At 48.2% G+C, this 19,992-nt stretch overlaps 1 protein-coding gene across 1 annotated transcript in view; it reads right to left on the minus strand.

Annotated features, from left to right (window-relative positions):
• Positions 1-19,180, minus strand: part of abl1 (c-abl oncogene 1, non-receptor tyrosine kinase) — a 139,684-nt gene extending 120,504 nt beyond the window's left edge. Inside the window, exon 1 of the mRNA XM_070863588.1 lies at positions 18,651-19,180. Coding sequence (XP_070719689.1) covers positions 18,651-18,735 — 85 coding nt within the window. The 5' untranslated portion in view covers positions 18,736-19,180. The remainder of the gene's footprint in view (positions 1-18,650) is intronic.
• Positions 19,181-19,992: the final 812 nt, after the last annotated feature.

Consider the following 19,992-nt stretch of genomic DNA (forward strand, 5'->3'; position numbering starts at 1 on the left):
ATTACGTACAATACAAACACACTGCATTACATACAGTACAAACACACTGCATTACGTACAGTACAAACACACTGCATTACATACAATACAAACACACTGCATTACATACAGTACAAACACACTGCATTACATACAATACAAACACACTGCATTACATACAATACAAACACACTGCATTACGTACAATACAAAAACACTGCATTACGTACAATACAAACACACTGCATTACGTACAGTACAAACACACTGCATTACATACAATACAAACACACTGCATTACGTACAGTACAAACACACTGCATTACGTACAATACAAACACACTGCATTACGTACAATACAAAAACACTGCATTACGTACAATACAAACACACTGCATTACGTACAATACAAACACACTGCATTACGTACAATACAAACACACTGCATTACGTACAATACAAACACACTGCATTACGTACAATACAAACACACTGCATTACGTACAATACAAACACACTGCATTACGTACAATACAAACACACTGCATTACGTACAATACAGACTGAGAAAAGTAAAAAATTCAGAACAGAATACAGCCAACAGAAGTTAAAATCTGGCAGAGAGCTGGCGGATTAGTAAGCTGCAGCACGGGATTGCGGGGCTCGACTGAGAGAGCTAAGTTTTAATCAGAGTCATCTGACATCTTTGTGCTCGGGCTTCCCGGGGAGTGGGGAGCGGGAGGGCTTACTGCGATTTGTTGTGTCACCTGGAAAAACAAGGAAGGGACTTGAAAGGAGAGCTCCCATGCCTGACAGAGGGGAGGTGTCGGCAGCATATGGACCATATTATTACTGATCCTTTCCACCTCCCCGCCCCCAGATTGAAACGCGTAAATACCGGAGGCTAACTTAGAAGGGAGAGGGGGAGGAAGGTGAAGACACAATTGCCAACAGAAGAATTTCAAACAAAAAGAATCAAATCGACGAGATGGTCATAATCTATCGTCCACACCGAGGCGGGGATTGCTGTCACTGCGATGGGCCGTTGGTTTTCTGCAAACACCCACCCGCTGCGCTGCACTCACAGTTGAACAGTCAGGTGCCAGTAAAGTTCACGTCGCTGCCTGCAGACCAGCGGGCCAGAAGGTCGCAAGATAATTACAGATGAGTGGGGGGGCCCGTTCAACCATCCAGAATGACACACAATGCCTCTCCTGCAGCATCCAACCGTTCCTGTCCCACAGTGAACTTTTCTGGTTTGAACCTGCAGCTCTCAGCTACTCGCACGACTGAAATTATTTTTCCACATTTATCTTTTCAACACAACTTGTATTTATATAGCGCCTTTAAAACATCCCAAGGCGCTTTACAGGAGTATTATGAGATAAAAATTTGACACCGAGCCGCACCAGCAGAAATTAGGTGAGCAAAAGCTTTCTTAAAGAGGTAGGTTTTAAGGAGCGTCTTCAAGGAGGAAAGAGAGGTAGGGAGGCGGAGAGGTTTAGGGAGGGTGTTCCAGAGCTTGGGGCCCAGGCAACAGAAGGCACAGCCACCGATGGTGGAGCGATTATAATCAGGGATGCTCAAGAGGGCAGAATTAGAGGAGTGCAGACATCTCGGTGGGGGGGGGGGGGGTTGCTGGAGGAGATTAGAGATAGGGAGGGGCGAGGGCCATGGAGGGATTTGAAAATAAGGATGAAAATTTTAAAATCGAGGCATTGCTTAACCGGAAGCCAATTTGGGTCAGCGAGCACAGGGATGATGGGCGAGCGGGACTGGGTGCAGCCGAGTTTTGGATCACCTCTAATTTACAAAGGGAAGAACGTAGGCGGCCAGCCAGGAGTGCGTTTGGAGGTAACAAAGGCATGGATGAGGACTTCAGCAGCGGATGAGCTGAGGCAAGGGCGGAGATGGGCGACGTTACGGAGGTGGAAATAGGTGGTCTTAGTTATGCTGTGGATATGTGGTCGAAAGCTCATTTCAGGGTCAAATATGACACCAAGGTTGTGAACAGTCTGGTTAAGCCTCCGTTAACTTGCATACGAGATCACCTCTCAGATACCTAATTTCAAGGTGAAAAGCACAAGATGCTGCCCATCAAATTTCTAATGCCTTTTTTAAATATCTGGGATCACTGACTGTATAAAGATTGTGAAGGCATCCATAAAGAAAAGGAACTTGCATTTATATAGCGCCTTTCACAACCTCAGAACATCCCACAGCGCTTTATAGCCAATGAAGTACTTTTGGAAGTGTAGTCTGTTGTAATGTCGGAAATGAGGCAGCCACCCGAAAGACCAGACAGGGGTTCGGTTTATCGTCTCATCTGAAAGTCGGCATTTCTGACAGTGCAGCCCTCCCTCAGTACTGTCCCTGCGACAGTGCAGCGCTCCCTCAGTACTGTCCCTGCGACAGTGCGGCGCTCCCTCAGTACTGTCCCTGCGACAGTGCGGCGCTCCCTCAGTACTGTCCCTGCGACAGTGCGACGCTCCCTCAGTACTGCCCCTCCGACAGTGCAGTGCTCCCTCAGTACTGCCCCTCCGACAGTGCGGCGCTCCCTCAGTACTGTCCCTGTGACAGTGCGACGCTCCCTCAGTACTGTCCCTCCGACAGTGCGGCGCTCCCTCGGTACTGCCCCTCCGACAGTGCGGCGCTCCCTCAGTAGTGCCCCTGCGACAGTGTGGCGCTCCCTCAGTACTGCCCTCCGACAGTGCGGCGCTCCCTCAGTACTGCCCTCCGACAGTGCGGCGCTCCCTCAGTACTGCCCCTCCGACAGTGCGGCGCTCCCTCAGTACTGCCCCTCCGACAGTGCGGCGCTCCCTCAGTACTGCCCCTCCGACAGTGCGGCGCTCCCTCAGTGCTGCTCCTCCGATAGAGCGGCGCTCCCTCAGTGCTGCCCCTCCGATAGAGCGGCGCTCCCTCAGTACTGCCCTCCGACAGTGCGGCGCTCCCTCAGTACTGCCCTCCGACAGTGCGGCGCTCCCTCAGTACTGCCCCTCCGATAGAGCGGCGCTCCCTCAGTACTGCCCTCCGACAGTGCGGCGCTCCCTCAGTACTGCCCTCCGACAGTGCGGCGCTCCCTCAGTACTGCCCTCCGACAGTGCGGCACTCCCTCAGTACTGCCCTCCGACAGTGCGGCGCTCCCTCAGTACTGCCCTCCGACAGTGCGGCGCTCCCTCAGTACTGCCCTCCGACAGTGCGGCGCTCCCTCAGTACTGCCCTCCGACAGTGCGGCGCTCCCTCAGTACTGCCCCTCCGACAGTGCGGCGCTCCCTCAGTGCTGCCCCTCCGATAGAGCGGCGCTCCCTCAGTACTGCCCTCCGACAGTGCGGCGCTCCCTCAGTACTGCCCTCCGACAGTGCGGCGCTCCCTCAGTACTGCCCTCCGACAGTGCGGCGCTCCCTCAGTACTGCCCTCCGACAGTGCGGCGCTCCCTCAGTACTGCCCCTCCGACAGTGCGGCACTCCTTCAGTACTGCATTGGAGTGTCAGCCTAGATTTTGGTGTTCATGTCTCTCGAGTGGGACTTGAATCCACAACCTTCTGACTCAGAGGCACGAGTGCTGCCCAGAGCCACGGCTGGCACCTACCTTCAGCAGATGCCACATATTAAATTCTCTGCAACATGGAGCATATCGAAAAATATCAAACAATGAAACTAAACGGTGTGACATAGTGGCACAGCTCCATGGAATACCAACTTAGTGAGACAACGCGAGACTGATATCCGCCGTGCAATCCCTGACATTAGCCACTGCGTAAATCCGGTGAATGGAGATTAGGCATCTTCCCTAGGGAAAGGCAGTCATACATTGAATCACTCTACGTTCTTTCCACTAGTTCATGTGCGGCAGCATTAGCAGCTGCCCAGAGCAACCACCTTCTCAGCTGCTTTTGGTCAAGTGATTGAGAAAGGAGCAAGAAACAGGAATGAGAGCAGCCCGAGTCAGCGCTATTTCATTCCATTTGGGTTGCAAGTCTCATGAAACTGCTTCCACTAAACTTGTACATCTTCAAGATCTCGTCGTCGATGCCTGCTCTTGTTGATAGGAGATTCCCGAGGTATGAGAAGTGGTCCACGGTGTCCAGGGCCGCGGCGTGATCGTGATGACTGGAGGGCAGTGCTGCGCGGTGAGAACAGGCTGGTGGAGGACCTTTGTCTTACGGATGTTTAGTGTAAGGTCCATGCTTTCGTACGCCTCAGTAAATACGTCGATTATGTCCTGGAGTGCAGCCTCTGTATGTGCGCAGATGCCTCCTCCAGTGCGCCAGTGCAGCCTTCGGCCACCTTCGGAACAGAGTGTCTGAAGACCAGGCCCTCAAAACTGCCACCAAGCTCATGGTCTACATGGCTGTAGTCATACCTGCCCTCCTGTATGGCTCAGAGACATGGACCATGTACATGTAGACACCTCAAGTTGCTGGAGAAATATCACCAACGATGTCTCCGCAAGATCCTGGGAGGACAGGCACACCGACATCAGCATCCTCATTCAGGCTAACATCCCCAGCATTGAAGCACTGACCACACTCGATCAGCTCCGCTGGGCAGGCCACATTGTCCGCATGCCAGACACGAGACTCCCAAAGCAAGTGCTCTACTCGCAGCTCCTTCAGGGCAAACGAGCCAAAGGTGGGCAGCGGAAACGTTACAAGGACACCCTGATAAAGTGCAACATCCCCACTGACACCTGGGAGTCCCTGGCCAAAGACTGCCCTAAGTGGAGGAAGTGCATCCGAGAGGGCGCTGAGCACCTCGAGTCTCAATGCTGAGAGCATACAGAAATCAAACGCAGACAGCGGAAAAAGCGTGTGGCAAATCAGTCCCACCCACCCCTTCCCTCAACGACTATCTGTCCCACCTGTGACAGATTCTGTGGCTCTCGTATTGGAATGTTCAGCCAGCAAAGAACTCACTTCAGGAGTGGAAAGCAAGTCTTCCTCGATTCCGAGGGACTGCCTATTTCAAAGAAGAGCAGAGGAGTTATCCCAGGTGTCCTGGGGCCAATATTTATCCCTCAATCAACATAATAAAAACAGATGATCTGATTATTATCACATTGCTGTTTATGGGAGCTTGCTGTGCGCAAGTTGGCTGCCGCGTTTCCCACATTACAACAGTGACTACACTCCAAAAGTACTTCATTGCCTGTAAAGTGCTTTGAGACATCTGGTGGTTGTGAAAGGCGCTATATAAATGCAATTCTTGCAAATTTTTCTTTTTCCTTCCAATTCTGGCACATCTCCAATTCTCTTCGCTCCACCATTGCTGGCCGTGCCTTCAGCTGCTGAGACGGAAAGCCATTCCTAAACCCCTCTGCCTCCCTCTCTCCACCTTTAAGATGCTTCTTAAAATCGCCCTCTTTTCCCCCTTCTATTTCTCATCTACATGTTTCCCCTTGGTGACATCATCCGGAAACACAGCGTCAATTTCCAGATGTACACTGACGACACCCAGCTCTACCTCACCAACACTTCTCGCCCCCTCCACGGTCTCTAAACTGTCAGACTGCTTGTCCGACATACAGTTCTGGATGAGCAGAAATTTTCTCCAATTGAATATTGGGAAGTCCGAAGCCTTTGTTTTCGGTCCCTGCCACAAACTCCGTTTCCCCAGCCACTGACTCCATCCCTCTCCCCAACTTCTGTCTGAGGATGAACCACACTGTTCCCAACCTTGGTGTCATATTTGGCCCTGAAATGAACTTTCAACCACATATCTGCAGCATAACTAAGACCGCCTATTTCCACCTCCGTAACAGCCCCTGCCTCAGCTCATCCGCTGCTGATGCTCTCATCCATACCTTTGTTACCTCTAGACTTGGCTATTCCAACGCACTCCTGACTGGCCTCCTACATTCTACCCTACATAAACTAGAGGTGATCCAAAACTAGGCTACCCGTGTCCTAACTCACACCAAGTCCCGCTCACCCATCACCCCTGTACTCGCTGACCTACATTGGCTCCCTGTTAAGCAATGCCTCAATTTCAAAATTCTCATCCTTGTCTTCAAATCCCTCCATGGCCCTCGCCCCCTATCTCCTCCAGTCCCACAAACAATCCCCACCCATCTCCCCCCACCTCCTCCCCCAGCAGATATCTGCGCTCCTCTAATTCTGCATCCCTGATTATAATCGCTCAACCATTGGTGGCCATGCCTTCTGTTGCCTAGGCCCCAAGTTCTGGAATAAACCTCTCCGCCTCGCTTTCCTCCTTCAAGACGCTCTTTAAAACCTACCTCCTTGACCAAGCTTTTGGTCAGTGTCAAATATTTTATCGCAAAACTCCTGTGAAGCACCTTGGGACATTTCACTACATTAAAGGCGCAATATAAATACAAGTTGTTATTGCCAGACTGGAGACCAGTCAGCTTAACATCGGTGGTAGAAAAAATAATGGAATCTCTACTAAAGGAGAAAATAGAACATCTAGAAACCAAAAATATAATAATGAATAGTCAGCATGGATTTCAAAAGGGAAAGTCTTGTTTGACTAACCTCATTGAATGATTTGAAGAGGTAACAGAGAAAGTAGACAAGGGTAATGCAGAAGATGTCATTTATCTAGATTTTCAAAAGGCCTTCGATAAGGTAGCCCATAATAGACTGATGAACAAGGTCAGAGAATGCAGAGTCAGGGGACAAGTAGCAGAATGGATCGCTAGCTGGCTTCAAGACAGAAAGCAGAGAGTAGGGGTAAAGGGTAGCTATTCACAGTGGCAGAAGGTGGGTAGTGGTGTTCCACAAGGATACGTGCTGGGACCACTGTTGTTCACAATTTATATTAACGATTTAGACTTTAGAATCAAAAACACAATTTCTAAATTTGTGGATGACATCAAATTGGGGGATAGTCAATACTGAGGGGGACTGCAACAAATTACAGGAAGACATTAATAAACTTGCAGAATCGGCATATAATTGGTAAATGAAGTTCAACACAGATAAATGTGAGGTATTACATTTTGGTAGGAAGAATAGGGAGGTCACTTATTACTTGGTGGGTGAGTCTCTAGGTGGGATAGAGGAACAAAAGGATCTCGGAGTACAAGTACACATATCGCTAAAGGTTGGGACACAGATTAATTAGCAAGGACATAAAAAAAGCAAACCAAGCACGAGGGTTTTTTGTAGAAGTATAGAATTGAAAAGTAGGGATGTTATGCTAAACCTGTATCGAACCTTGGTTAGACCACACTTGGGAGTACTGTGTACAGTTCTGGTCACCATATTATAAAAGGGATATAGAGGCACTGGAGAGGGTGCAGAGAAGATTTACAAGGATGATACCAGAAATGCGAGGGTACACTTATCAGGAAAGGATGAACGGGATGGGTCTCTTTACTTTTGAAAATAGAAAGCTCAGGGGTGACCTAATAGAGGTCTTTAAAATTATGAAAGGTTTTGATAGATTGGAGAGAGCGAGAGAGAGTGTTTCCACTTGTGGGGAAGAGCATAACTGGAGGCCATCAATATAAGATAGTCACTAAGAAATCCAATAGGGAATTCAGAAGAAACCTCTTTACCCAGAGAGTGGTGAGAATGTGGAACTCACTACCACAGGGAGTGGTTGAAGCGAATAGTATAGATGCATTTAAGGGGAGGCTAGACAAGAACACGAGGGAGAAGGGAATCAAGGGTTATGCTGATAGATTTAGATGAGGAAAGGCGGGAGGAGGCTCGAGTGGATCAAAAATGCCAGCATGGACTGGTTGGGCCGAATGGCCTGTTTCTGTGCTCTCTCTCCAATGTCATTCTGTGTAACAATCAAGGCTGACATGGGTGCAGTACTGAGGGAGTGCTTCACTGTCTCAGGTGCCATTCTTCATTGGTTTGTTCAGGTTGATGTTAAAAGATTCCATGATACCAGCGGAGGAGGAGCTGGGAGTTCTCCCTAGATCCCGGCCAACATTCCTTCAACAACAAATACCACCAAATACAAATTAGCTTGTCAAACATTGTTGGTGCAGAATGGTTACCACAATGGCCCACATAGCAATTAATGCACTCCAAAAGTACCTCACTGTGATGTGCTTTGACACGTTCTATCATTTTTGGCTGCTCCTTTAATCTCTCCACCTTGCTTTCGGGAACTGCTCTAAATCCCTCCACCTTGCTCTCAAACTTTCTCTTGCCATCTCCTTCCCAAAAGTCCATCCAAGGACTTCAGCACGTAAATCTAGGCTGACACTCCAGTGCAGTACTGAGGAAGTACTGTACTGTCGGAGGTGCCGTCTTTCGGATGAGACGTTAAACCGAGGCCCCGTCTGCTCTCTCAGGTGGACGTAAAAGATCCTATTTCGAAGAAGAGCAGGGGAGTTATCCCCGGTGTCCTGGGGCCAATATTTATCCCTCAATCAACATCACTAAAAGAAACAGATTATCTGGTCACTATGTGGGAGCTTGCTGTGCGCAAATTGGCTGCCACATTTCCCACATTACAACAGTGACAATCTTCAAAAAGTAGTTCATTGGCTGTAAAGCGCTTTGGGACGTTCTGAGGTCATGAAAGGCGCTATATAAATGCAAGTCCTTTCTTTTTCCTTTATACACTAACACAGCCATTACCAGGATACATCTACTTCCTTTGTGCAGTAGAGAGAATGTGGAGCCTGCTTTACTGCAGAGCAAGTTCAGCGTGAGCAGATCCAGTGGGTGGGGCTGGATGAAGAGTTAAATCCTTCAGGCTCAGCGTGGCCCAGAGACAAAGGGGTCTGAATTTAAAAAATAAACTGGTTTGGGTTGAGCATGACAAGCAGTCAACATTGACCCTGCTTACGGAGAGGAACCACGCAGGTTTCGAGGACGTCCAGTGTGAGTGACAGCGTTTATGGGCAGACTGTATGCTCTCTACAATATAGATGGAAATATTTAGCACCTTATCATGTTGTGTAAAATGCCTGTCCGACTCTTCATGCGCAGAAAGACCTCTCCAAGCTCTTTACAGAGAAAACAACAATTCCAAGTAAGTGGTAGAAAGAGAGAAACAGGAAAGGTAGAGAGAGCGCAACAAATAGAAAGAAAGACTTGCATTTATATAGCGCCTTTCACGACCACCAGACGTCTCAAAGCGCTTCACAGCCAATGAAGTACTTTTGGAGTGTAGTCACTGTTGTAATGTGGGAAACGCGGGAGCCAATTTTCGCACAGCAAGATCCCACAAGCAGCAATGTGATAACAGATAAGCATTTTTGTAGGGAACCCCCTTGGATTCTGAGCATCCGCTGTTTGATTATCTGCATTACTCGTTCCGCCTGGCCATTTTGAGGCCGGCTTGAACGATCCCATTCTGATATGGTTGATTCCATTGCCTGCCATGATGTCCTGGAATTCAGTGCTCGTGAAGCACGGGTCATTGTCACTGACCAAGACATCTGGTAGACCATGGGTGGCGAACATTGCCCGTAGACTTTCTACTGTGTCAGAGGATGTGCTTGAATTTAAAATGGCACACTCAATCCATTTAGAGTAGGCGTCTACTACAACCAAAAACATTTTTCCCATGAAAGGACCTGCGTAGTCCACATGGATGCGTGGCCATGGCTTGGCGGGCCAGGACCAGGGGCTAAGGGGGGCTTTCCTTGGTGCGTTGCCCAGCTGTGCACACGTGCAGCAGCAGCCAAGTTCATGGCACCGTGGCTGGCTCTGTTGCACAGGAGGGCAGGAAAAAGAGTGGGAGAGCGATAGTGATAGGGGATTCAATTGTAAGGGGACTAGATAGGCGTTTCTGCGGCCGCAACCGAGACTCCAGGATGGTACGTTGCCTCCCTGGTGCAAGGGTCAAGGATGTCTCGGAGCGGGTGCAGGACATTCTAAAAAGGGAGGGAGATCAGCCAGTTGTCGTGGTGCACATTGGTACCAACGACATAGGTAAAAAAAAGGGATGAGGTCCTACGAAACGAATTTAAGGAGCTAGGAGCTAAATTAAAAAGTAGGACCTCAAAAGTAGTAATCTCGGGATTGCTACCAGTGCCACGTGATAGTCAGAGTAGGAATCGCAGGATAGCGCAGATGAATACGTGGCTTGAGCAGTGGTGCAGCAGGGAGGGATTCAAATTCCTGGGGCATTGGAACCGGTTTTGGGGGAGGTGGGACCAGTACAAACCGGACGGTCTGCACCTGGGCAGGACCGGAACCAATGTCCGAGGGGGAGTGGTTGCTAGTGCTGTTGGGGAGGAGTTAAACTAATATGGCAGGGGGATGGGAACCAATGCAGGGAGACAGAGGGAGACAAAAAGGAAGCAAAAGCAAAAGACAGAAAGGAGATGAGGAAAAGTGGAGGGCAGAGAAACCCAAGGCAAAGAACAAAAAGGGCCACTGTACAGCAAAATTCTAAAAGGACAAAGGGTGTTAAAAAAACAAGCCTGAAGGCTTTGTGTCTTAATGCAAGGAGTATCCGCAATAAGGTGGATGAATTAACTGTGCAAATAGATGTTAACAAATATGATGTGATTGGGATTACGGAGACGTGGCTCCAGGATGATCAAGGCTGGGAACTCAACATCCAGGGGTATTCAACATTCAGGAAAGATAGAATAGGTGGGGGAGCATTGCTCGTTAAGGAGGAAATTAAGGCAATAGTTCGGAAGGACATTAGCTTGGATGATGTGGAATCTATATGGGTAGAGCTGCAGAACACCAAAGGGCAAAAAACGTTAGTGGGAGTTGTGTACAGACCTCCAAACAGTAGTAGTGATGTTGGGGAGGGCATCAAACATGAAATTAGGGGTGCGTGCAATAAAGGTGCAGCAGTTATAATGGGTGACTTTAATATGCACATAGATTGGGCTAACCAAACTGGAAGCAATACGGTGGAGGAGGATTTCCTGGAGTGCATAAGGGATGGTTTTTTAGGCCAATATGTCGAGGAACCAACTAGGGGGGAGGCCATCTTAGACTGGGTGTTGTGTAATGAGAGAGGATTAATTAGCAATCTCGTTGTGCGAGGCCCCTTGGGGAAGAGTGACCATAATATGGTGGAATTCTGCATTAGGATGGAGAATGAAACAGTTAATTCAGAGACCGTGGTCCAGAACTTAAAAAGGGTAACTTTGAAGGTATGAGGCGTGAATTGGCTAGGATAGATTGGCGAATGATACTGAAGGGGTTGACTGTGGATGGGCAATGGCAGACATTTAGAGACCGCATGGATAAACTACAACAATTGTACGTTCCTGTCTGGCGTAAAAATAAAAAAGGGAAGGTGGCTCAACCATGGCTATCAAGGGAAATCAGGGATAGTATTAAAGCCAAGGAAGTGGCATACAAATTGGCCAGAAATAGCAGCGAACCCGGGGACTGGGAGAAATTTAGAACTCAGCAGAGGAGGACAAAGGGTTTGATTAGGGCAGGGAAAATGGAGTACGAGAAGAAGCTTGCAGGGAACATTAAGACGGATTGAAAAAGTTTCTATAGATATGTAAAGAGAAAAAGGTTAGTAAAGACAAACGTAGGTCCCCTGCAGTCAGAATCAGGGGAAGTCATAACGGGGAACAAAGAAATGGCGGACCAATTGAACAAGTACTTTGGTTCGGTATTCACTGAGGAGGACACAAACAACCTTCCGGATATAAAAGGGATCAGAGGGTCTAGTAAGGAGGAGGAACTGAGGGAAATCCTTATTAGTCGGGAAATTGTGTTGGGGAAATTGATGGGATTGAAGGCCGATAAATCTCCAGGGCCTGATGGACTGCATCCCAGAGTACTTAAGGAGGTGGCCTTGGAAATAGTGGCTGCATTGAGAGTCATTTTCCAACATTCCATAGACTCTGGATCAGTTCCTATGGAGTGGAGGGTAGCCAATGTAACCCCACTTTTTAAAAAAGGAGGGAGAGAGAACAGGGAATTATAGACCGGTCAGCCTGACATCGGTAGTGGGTAAAATGATGGAATCAATTATTAAGGATGTCATAGCAGTGCATTTGGAAAGAGGTGATATGATAGGTCCAAGTCAGCATGGATTTGTGAAAGGGAAATCATGCTCGACAAATCTTCTGGAATTTTTTGAGGATATTTCCAGTAGAGTGGACAAGAGAGAACCAGTTGACGTGGTATATTTGGACTTTCAGAAGGCTTTCGACAAGGTCCCACACAAGAGATTAATGTGCAAAGTTAAAGCACATGGGATTGGCGGTAGTGTGCTGACATGGATTGAGAACTGGTTGTCAGACAGGAAGCAAAGAGTAGGAGTAAATGGGGACTTTTCAGAATGGCAGGCAGTGACTAGTGGGATACCGCAAGGTTCTGTGCTGGGGCCCCAGCTGTTTACACTGTACATTAATGATTTAGACGAGGGGATTAAATGTAGTATCTCCAAATTTGCGGATGACACTAAGTTGGGTGGCAGTGTGAGCTGCGAGGAGGATGCTATGAGGCTGCAGAGCGACTTGGATAGGTTAGGTGAGTGGGCAAATGCATGGCAGATGAAGTATAATGTGGATAAATGTGAGGTTATCCACTTTGGTGGTAAAAACAGAGAGACAGACTATTATCTGAATGGTGACAGATTAGGAAAAGGGGAGGTGCAAAGAGACCTGGGTGTCATGGTACATCAGTCATTGAAGGTTGGCATGCAGGTACAGCAGGCGGTTAAGAAAGCAAATGGCATGTTGGCCTTCATAGCGAGGGGATTTGAGTACAGGGGCAGGGAGGTGTTGCTACAGTTGTACAGGGCCTTGGTGAGGCCACACCTGGAGTATTGTGTACAGTTCTGGTCTCCTAACCTGAGGAAGGACATTCTTGCTATTGAGGGAGTGCAGCGAAGGTTCACCAGACTGATTCCCGGGATGGCGGGACTGACCTATCAAGAAAGACTGGTTCAACTGGGCTTGTATTCACTGGAGTTCAGAAGAATGAGAGGGGACCTCATAAAAACATTTAAAATTCCGACGGGGTTCGACAGGTTAGATGCAGGAAGAATGTTCCCAATGTTGGGGAAGTCCAGAACCAGGGGACACAGTCTAAGGATAAGGGGTAAGCCATTTAGGACCGAGATGAGGAGGAATTTCTTCACCCAGAGAGTAGTGAACCTGTGGAATTCTCTACCACAGAAAGCTGTTGAGGCCAATTCACTAAATATATTCAAAAAGGAGTTAGATGAAGTCCTTACTACTAGGGGGATCAAGGGGTATGGTGAGAAAGCAGGAATGGGGTACTGAAGTTGCATGTTGAGCCATGAACTCATTGAATGGCAGTGCAAGCTAGAAGGGCCGAATGGCCTACTCCTGCACCTATTTTCTATGTTTTTATGTTTCTATGTTGTACCTGCGAACACAAAGTTCCAGGTCTGCATCTATCCCTGGCTACCAAACGTGTGACCTGGCAATTGCCTTCATCATGAGAATGCCCGAGTGCTCATTGTGAAGTTTTCTGATAAACACCTCTCTGCCCATCTGGGGCATGACTACTCGGTTTCCCCACAGCAGGCAATTGGCCTGAATCGAGAGTTCATCCTTGCGCCTATGAAACGGTTTAAATTCCTCAGGGCATGCCCTGTACGTGGCTGCCCAGTCCCCATTCAGGACACATTTCTTAACTAAAGACAATAGCGGGTCTTTATTTGTTCAGACTTTAATCTGACGGACTGTCACAGGTGAGCCTTCGCTTTCGAAAGCTTCAACAGCCATGACCATCTCAGCATCATGCTCAGTTGCCCCCTCAGTGGTGGCTTGTGGGAGCCTGCTGAGTGCATCGGCGCAGTTTTCAGTGCCCGGTCTGTGCCGAATTGTGTAGTCATAGGCGGCTAACGTAAGTGCCCACCTCTGTATGCGGGCCGATGCGTTTGCATTTATGGCCTTATTGTCAGCCAAAAGGGACGTTAAAGGTTTGTGATCTGTCTCCAGCTCAAATTTCCTGCCAAACAGGTACTGGTGCATTTTTTTTTACTGCATATACACATGCTAGCGCTTCCTTTTCTACCATCCCGTAGCCTCTTTCTGCCTGGGACAGACTTCTGGAGGCATAAGCTACCGGCTGTAACTGACCCTTGGCATTCTCATGCTGCAACACACACCCGACCCCATAGGACGACGCATCGCACGCGAGAACAAGTTTCTTACACGGGTCATATAACGTTAACAGTTTGTTGGAGCATAACAAGTTGCGTGCTCTATCAAAAGCCCTTTCCTGGCTGTCTCCCCAGACCCAATCGCGACCTTTGCGTAGGAGCTCTAACGGCGTGCTCAATTTGGGAAGAAAGTTCCCAAAATAGTTCAGGAACCCCAGGAACGAACGCAGCTCCGTTGTGTTACGGGGTCTGGGTGGTCTCTGGATCGCTTCCGTTTTGGACGCAGTGGGTCTGATCCCGTCTGCTGCTACCCTCCTCCCCAGGAATTCTACCTCTGGAGCTAAGAAGACGCACTTCGCCTTTTTCAGTCGCAGCCCTACCCGGTCCAGTCTGCGTAGCACCTCCTCCAGGTTGTGGAGGTGTTCTTCAGTATCGCGACCCGTGACGAGGATGTCGTCCTGAAAAACCACCGTCCTTGGAATCGACTTGAGGAGGCTTTCCATATTTCGCTGAAAGATCACGGCGGCCGAACGAATCCCGAACGGACATCTGTTATACTCAAACAACCCCTTGTGTGTCGTGATAGTGGTCAGCTTCTTCGACTCACTCGCCAGCTCCTGGGTCATGTAAGCTGAGGTCAGGTCCAATTTTGAAAAATTTTTGCCACCGGATAGCATCGCAAAGAGGTCCTCCACTCTCGGTAGTGGGTACTGGTCTTGGAGTGACACCCGATTGATGGTGGCCTTGTAATCGCCACATATCCTGACCGACCCATCCGCCTTGAGCACCGGCACAATCGGGCTCGCCCAGTCACTGAATTCGACTGGCGAGATGATGCCTTCCCTCAAAAGGCGGTCCAATTCGCCTTCTATCTTTTCCCGCATCATGTACGGCACCGCTCTGACCTTGTGGTATACTGGCCTGGCATCCAGGTTATGTGAATCATTACCTTGGCCTCCATGAAAGTGCCGATGCCGGGTTGAAATAATGAGTCAAATTTGTCCAGGACCTGTGAGCATGATACTCGCTCCACAGAAGAAATTGCATGACGTCGTCCCATTTCCAGTTCATGACAGCAAGCCAACCCCTCCCCAGTAGTGCGGGACCATCCCCCGGGACAATCCAGAGTGGCAACCTGTTCTCCGAATCTTTGTGGATCACGACTACCGTGGCGCTGCCTAGCACCGGAATGATCTCCTTTGTATATGTCCGTAGCTGTGTGTCAATCGGCAATAATTTTGGCCTCCTGGCCTTGGACACCCACAACCTTTCGAATTGTTTGATACTCATCAGGGACTGGCTGGCCCCTGTGTCTAGCTCCATTAATACTGGGATGCCATTGAGGAGCACTTTCATAATTATCGGTGGCGTCCTGGTATATGAACTGTATATGTGCTCCACATGAACTCGCTGAACTTCAGCTTCCAGCGATTTCCCCCAGTATTCATTTGGCCCCGTAGGGCTTACATCGGGCCCGTCCTCCTCGTACATCAACCTGGCTGTAGGCTTCCTGCACATACGCGCCAAATGATCGCTGACGTTGCAGTTTCTGCAGGTATATTGCTGATACTTGCAAGCTCTGGCTGGGTGTTTGTCCCCACACCTCCAGTATGAGCTGGAGGCCCCGTTGTTGGAAACAAAAGATCCATTACCAGTCGATCGTCTCTGACGGTCTCTGTAACTGTCCTTAAGCGCACCATTAACAGATGTTGATAGCCCCATTACTGGCCGCATTGTCCATTGCGATGGCATGAATCGTCGTTCAGCTAGCCATTGTCTGTTTAATTCTCCCTTTGGGTTCGACTACATGCTGGGGCATGTCCGATTGCCCTTGTCTGCCTAGAGAACTGTGCGCTGCGTTAACAATGTTGATTCCCTGGTCATTTGCCACATTTGAGCCAAGATTTTTGTCATACATCATTCTGGTCTCTTCCTCCCCTGAGATAAATGTCTGGGCTATCAGAGCCGCCGCTTCCAAGGTCAAGTCTTTGGTCTCAATCAGTTTCCTGAAAACCCCAGCATGCCCGATGCCCTCAATAAAAAAATCTCGCAGCATCTCCGCTCTGCATGCATCTGTGAACTTACATAGGCTCGCCAGTCGCCGGAGGTCTGCCACGAAGTCAGGAGCGCTTTGCCCTTCTCACCGCCGGTGCGTATAAAACTGCTGCTCGCCAGTTTAAGGTGTTCCCCGATCAACTTACTGAGCTCTTCGAACGTCTTGTCCGCCGGTTTCTCTGGCGCTGGAAGGTCCTTCATCAGGGAGTACGTTCTGGATCCACAAACCGTCAGGAGATGAGCCCTGCGTTTGTCGGCCGAATCCTGTCCCAACCATTCCTTAGTGACAAAACTTTGCTGTAGTCTCTCAATAAAGTCTTCCCAATCATCACCAACACAGTACCTCTCGTCTGTGCTGCTAGTGGCCATGCTCGCATGGTTTAAATCCCAGTTTCTCGTCGCCAATGATATGTCCTTACTATACAGTATAAATGCACACGAGGCCCATACTTGAGAGAAGGTCACTCTGTGACCAGTTACCTTTATTACCAAGACCTCAAGTGATGAAGGTGGGTGGAGCTTCCCCTTTTATACCTGAAAGTCCAGGTTAGGAGTGTCTCCCACAAGTTCACCCCTTGTGGTCAATGTTCTCAAGGTGTACAACTTAGATCAGCTTATACATGGGTTACAATGATAGTTGAATACATTGACAAAAATGACCCCAAGGCATTTGACAGAAGTGAAACTTTTAAAAGTGTTAAAAACATGAGCGAGAGAAAGCTGGCCACTTTCTGCTAGCTTTGCTGACCTGAGGGAGGAGTCAAGGATTTGCAATTCGTTGCCAATCTACAGAGAAACTACTAAACTTCAACTGGTATCAGGATATGCCCAAGAGGAATAAACCTCGAGTGGACCTCAAGATGTACCACTTACAGCAGTTCTGGTCTTAAACACACAGGCCAAGTTACAGACAACTTCAACATTAGCAGCAGAATAATCAACTTTCATGGCATAATTCTCCTGACCATATAAAAACAGTGCGTCCTCTGACTTACAGCAAAGTATCGATTGATTCCTGGGATGAGGAAAGATTGAATAGATTGGGTCTATATTTTCTGGGGTTTAGAAGAACGAGAAGTGATCTCATTGAATCATACAAGATGCCGAGAAGCTGTTTTCCCCAGGCTGGAGAGTCTAGAACTAGGCGGCACATTTAAGACTGAGATGAGGAGGAATTTATTCACTCAGAGGGTTGTGAATCTTTGGAATTCTCCAGAAGGCTGTGGAGGCTCAGTCTTTGAGTATATTCAAGACAGAGATCGCTAGATTTTTGGACTCTCGGGGCATCAAGGGATATGAAGATTGGGCGGGAAGTTGGAGTTGAGGTCGAAGATCAGCCATGATTTTACTGAATGGCGGAGCAGGCTCGAGGGGCCATATGGCCTACTCTGCTCCTATGTCCTTATATTGCTAGAGCTGCTCTGTAAGTTATGTGGCACTCCGCAGTGTCGGGTACGGTTCTACAAAGGATACAATGGAGCCAAGAGCATAGTTCGGCAGGACTCAAATAGTCAGTCTCGTCTGAATCAATACTTTACAAATAATTTGGGTGGCGAACTAACTTTTATACTCGGCATCAACTGGGGGAAAAAAAAGCAAATCTACATAATCATTATCAACAGACCATCTCCTTCTCTTTATGCTGCACCCTTCCTTTGGAAGTGATGTTAAAAGTGCGATTAGGAAGGGGCATGTTATACAAATGGGATTTTTGTTTATCAAGGAACTGTGTCCACGCTGTCAAGAGCAACAGTACAGTACTGATGTTTCAGTGATTACAACATTTGCTCATCTGCCCCACAGAGCTGTAGAGGCTGGGTCATTGAATATATTTAAGGTGGAGATAGACAGATTTTTGAATGATAAAGGAGTGAAGGGTTATGGGGAGCGGGCAGTGAAGTGGAGCTGAGGCCAAGATCAGATCAGATCAGCCGTGATCTTATTGAATGGCGGAGCAGGCTCGAGGGGCCAAATGGCCTACTCCTGCTCCTATTTCTTATGTTCTTATGGAAACCAAATACAGAAATATTTTAAACTGTGTTAGAAATGTTACAGTGCGAGGTGTGAAACTGCGGGGAAAGGTCGGTAGGAAAGGCAATAATCTGTAAAGAACTTAAAATACTACACAGCAGAAGGCGGCAGCATGTTTCAGAAGTTACAAGTTTCCCCCACCAGTTTTTCTGTCTCTCTCTCTCGTGAACAACATTTTTTTTTTTAAACACAGCTTTTACATTGAGAAAACTCCTATTTTAAACCTTAAACAATCTACAAGTAAGCACTTGGGGCTAAAAGGTGTTCTGTACAGAAAGGGGCACCCATTTTTTGGAGGAATAAGTCTTACATGTGTGTGTGTGTGGGGGGGGGGGGGGGAAGAAGACACACACACACACACACACACATACGAGTATAAAAGTTTGAAACTCAGGCAAAGAGCAAAATGCCGTCCAATCTTCAGCTGTTTATGTCTGTGCCTGTGCAAGCTCCTATCTCTCTCTCTCCTCAGCCACATGAGAGCTGAGGCCTCTGCAAAGGTTTTTTTTTTCCAGAGCTATGGAATTTACTTCAGGGCCTCTCTCTCTCTCTTGACATGCCTGCTTTCCTAAAGCACTTACCTTCCAAGTAGCAGCTGGACGAAGCAGAGAGAGTCTTTCTCGATTTGCACCCCACCAGCTTACGGCAAATCTCCAGCATTTTCATTTGTTAAACTTCAATGCGAAGTGATTTCCTTTTTTTTTTGTGCCCCCTTTTCGTCTTCTTAAAAGCCTCCCAACATTTGAAGAAGAAGAATTCCAGCTCCAAAACCCCCCCTCAGGGTTGTCTGCTCCAAACCCGACAGCAGAGGGGAGGGGGGTGGGGAGAGAACCTCACCACTTGATTGAAGAGAAAAAATTTTTTCCTTTGCAGTCGAATCTGAAAGTCAGCGAGCACACACCGCACCCATTTTTTTTCCTCTGCAGCAGGAATTCAAACCCAACGTAACTTTTCTTTGGGCAAATTGGCTGTTCGAAGCAGTGGAGAGTCTGAGAGAGACATATGAGCCTGCTTTTCCTGAGCCTGCTGCCTACCCCCCTCTCTCTCTTTCTCTCTCTCTCTCTCAAACACACACACACACACACCCCCAGCACTGGCAGACTTGCTTACGTTACACGTCCAACAATGAAGCTCTTTGAAGCTCTTGCCTGGCTTCTATCGGTGACATCAGCAGACTGGAGCCACCCACACAGGCTTTAATAAAAGCCAGTCAAAGCCCAGCCTCATCACTCTTGCGTTTCTTGTCCACACACTGTGGCAAATGGGAGTGCGGGAGGGAGCAAACACAAAACATACTGCAGACACAACAAACCACACATTTCCCACTTTTGCTTGTACCCTCCAAATTAGGCTAATTACCACCTCCCCCACAACACCCCTCAATTTCAGCACAATGGCAAAAGGGTCGGTGTGAGGATAGAAACATAGAAAATAGGAGCACTAGTAGGCTATTCGAGCCTGCACCGCCATTCAATATGATTATGGCTGATCCTCTATCTCAACACTATATTCCTGCTTTTTTCCCATACCCCTTTTGCTTCTAGAAATCTATCTATCTCCATCTTAACTATATTCAGTGACGGCCTCCACAGCCTTCTGTGTAGAGAATTCCACAGGTTCACCACCCTCTGAGTGAAGAAATTTCTCCTCATCTTGGTCCTAAATTTCCGACCCCGTATCCTGAGACTGTGACCTCTTGTTCTAGACTTCCCAGCCCAGGGAAACATCCTCCCCACATCCAGTCTGTCCAACCCAGTCAGAACTTTATACATTTCAATTAGATTCCCTCTCATTTTTCCAAACTCTAGTGAATACAGGCCTGGTCGACCCAATCTCTCTTCATACGACTGTCTTGCCATCCCAGGAATCAGTCTGGTGAACCTTCGCTGCATTCCCTCGATGGCAAGTATATCCTTTCTTAGA

Source organism: Pristiophorus japonicus, chromosome 20, assembly GCF_044704955.1.
Source record: "Pristiophorus japonicus isolate sPriJap1 chromosome 20, sPriJap1.hap1, whole genome shotgun sequence".
NCBI lineage: Eukaryota > Metazoa > Chordata > Chondrichthyes > Pristiophoridae > Pristiophorus > Pristiophorus japonicus.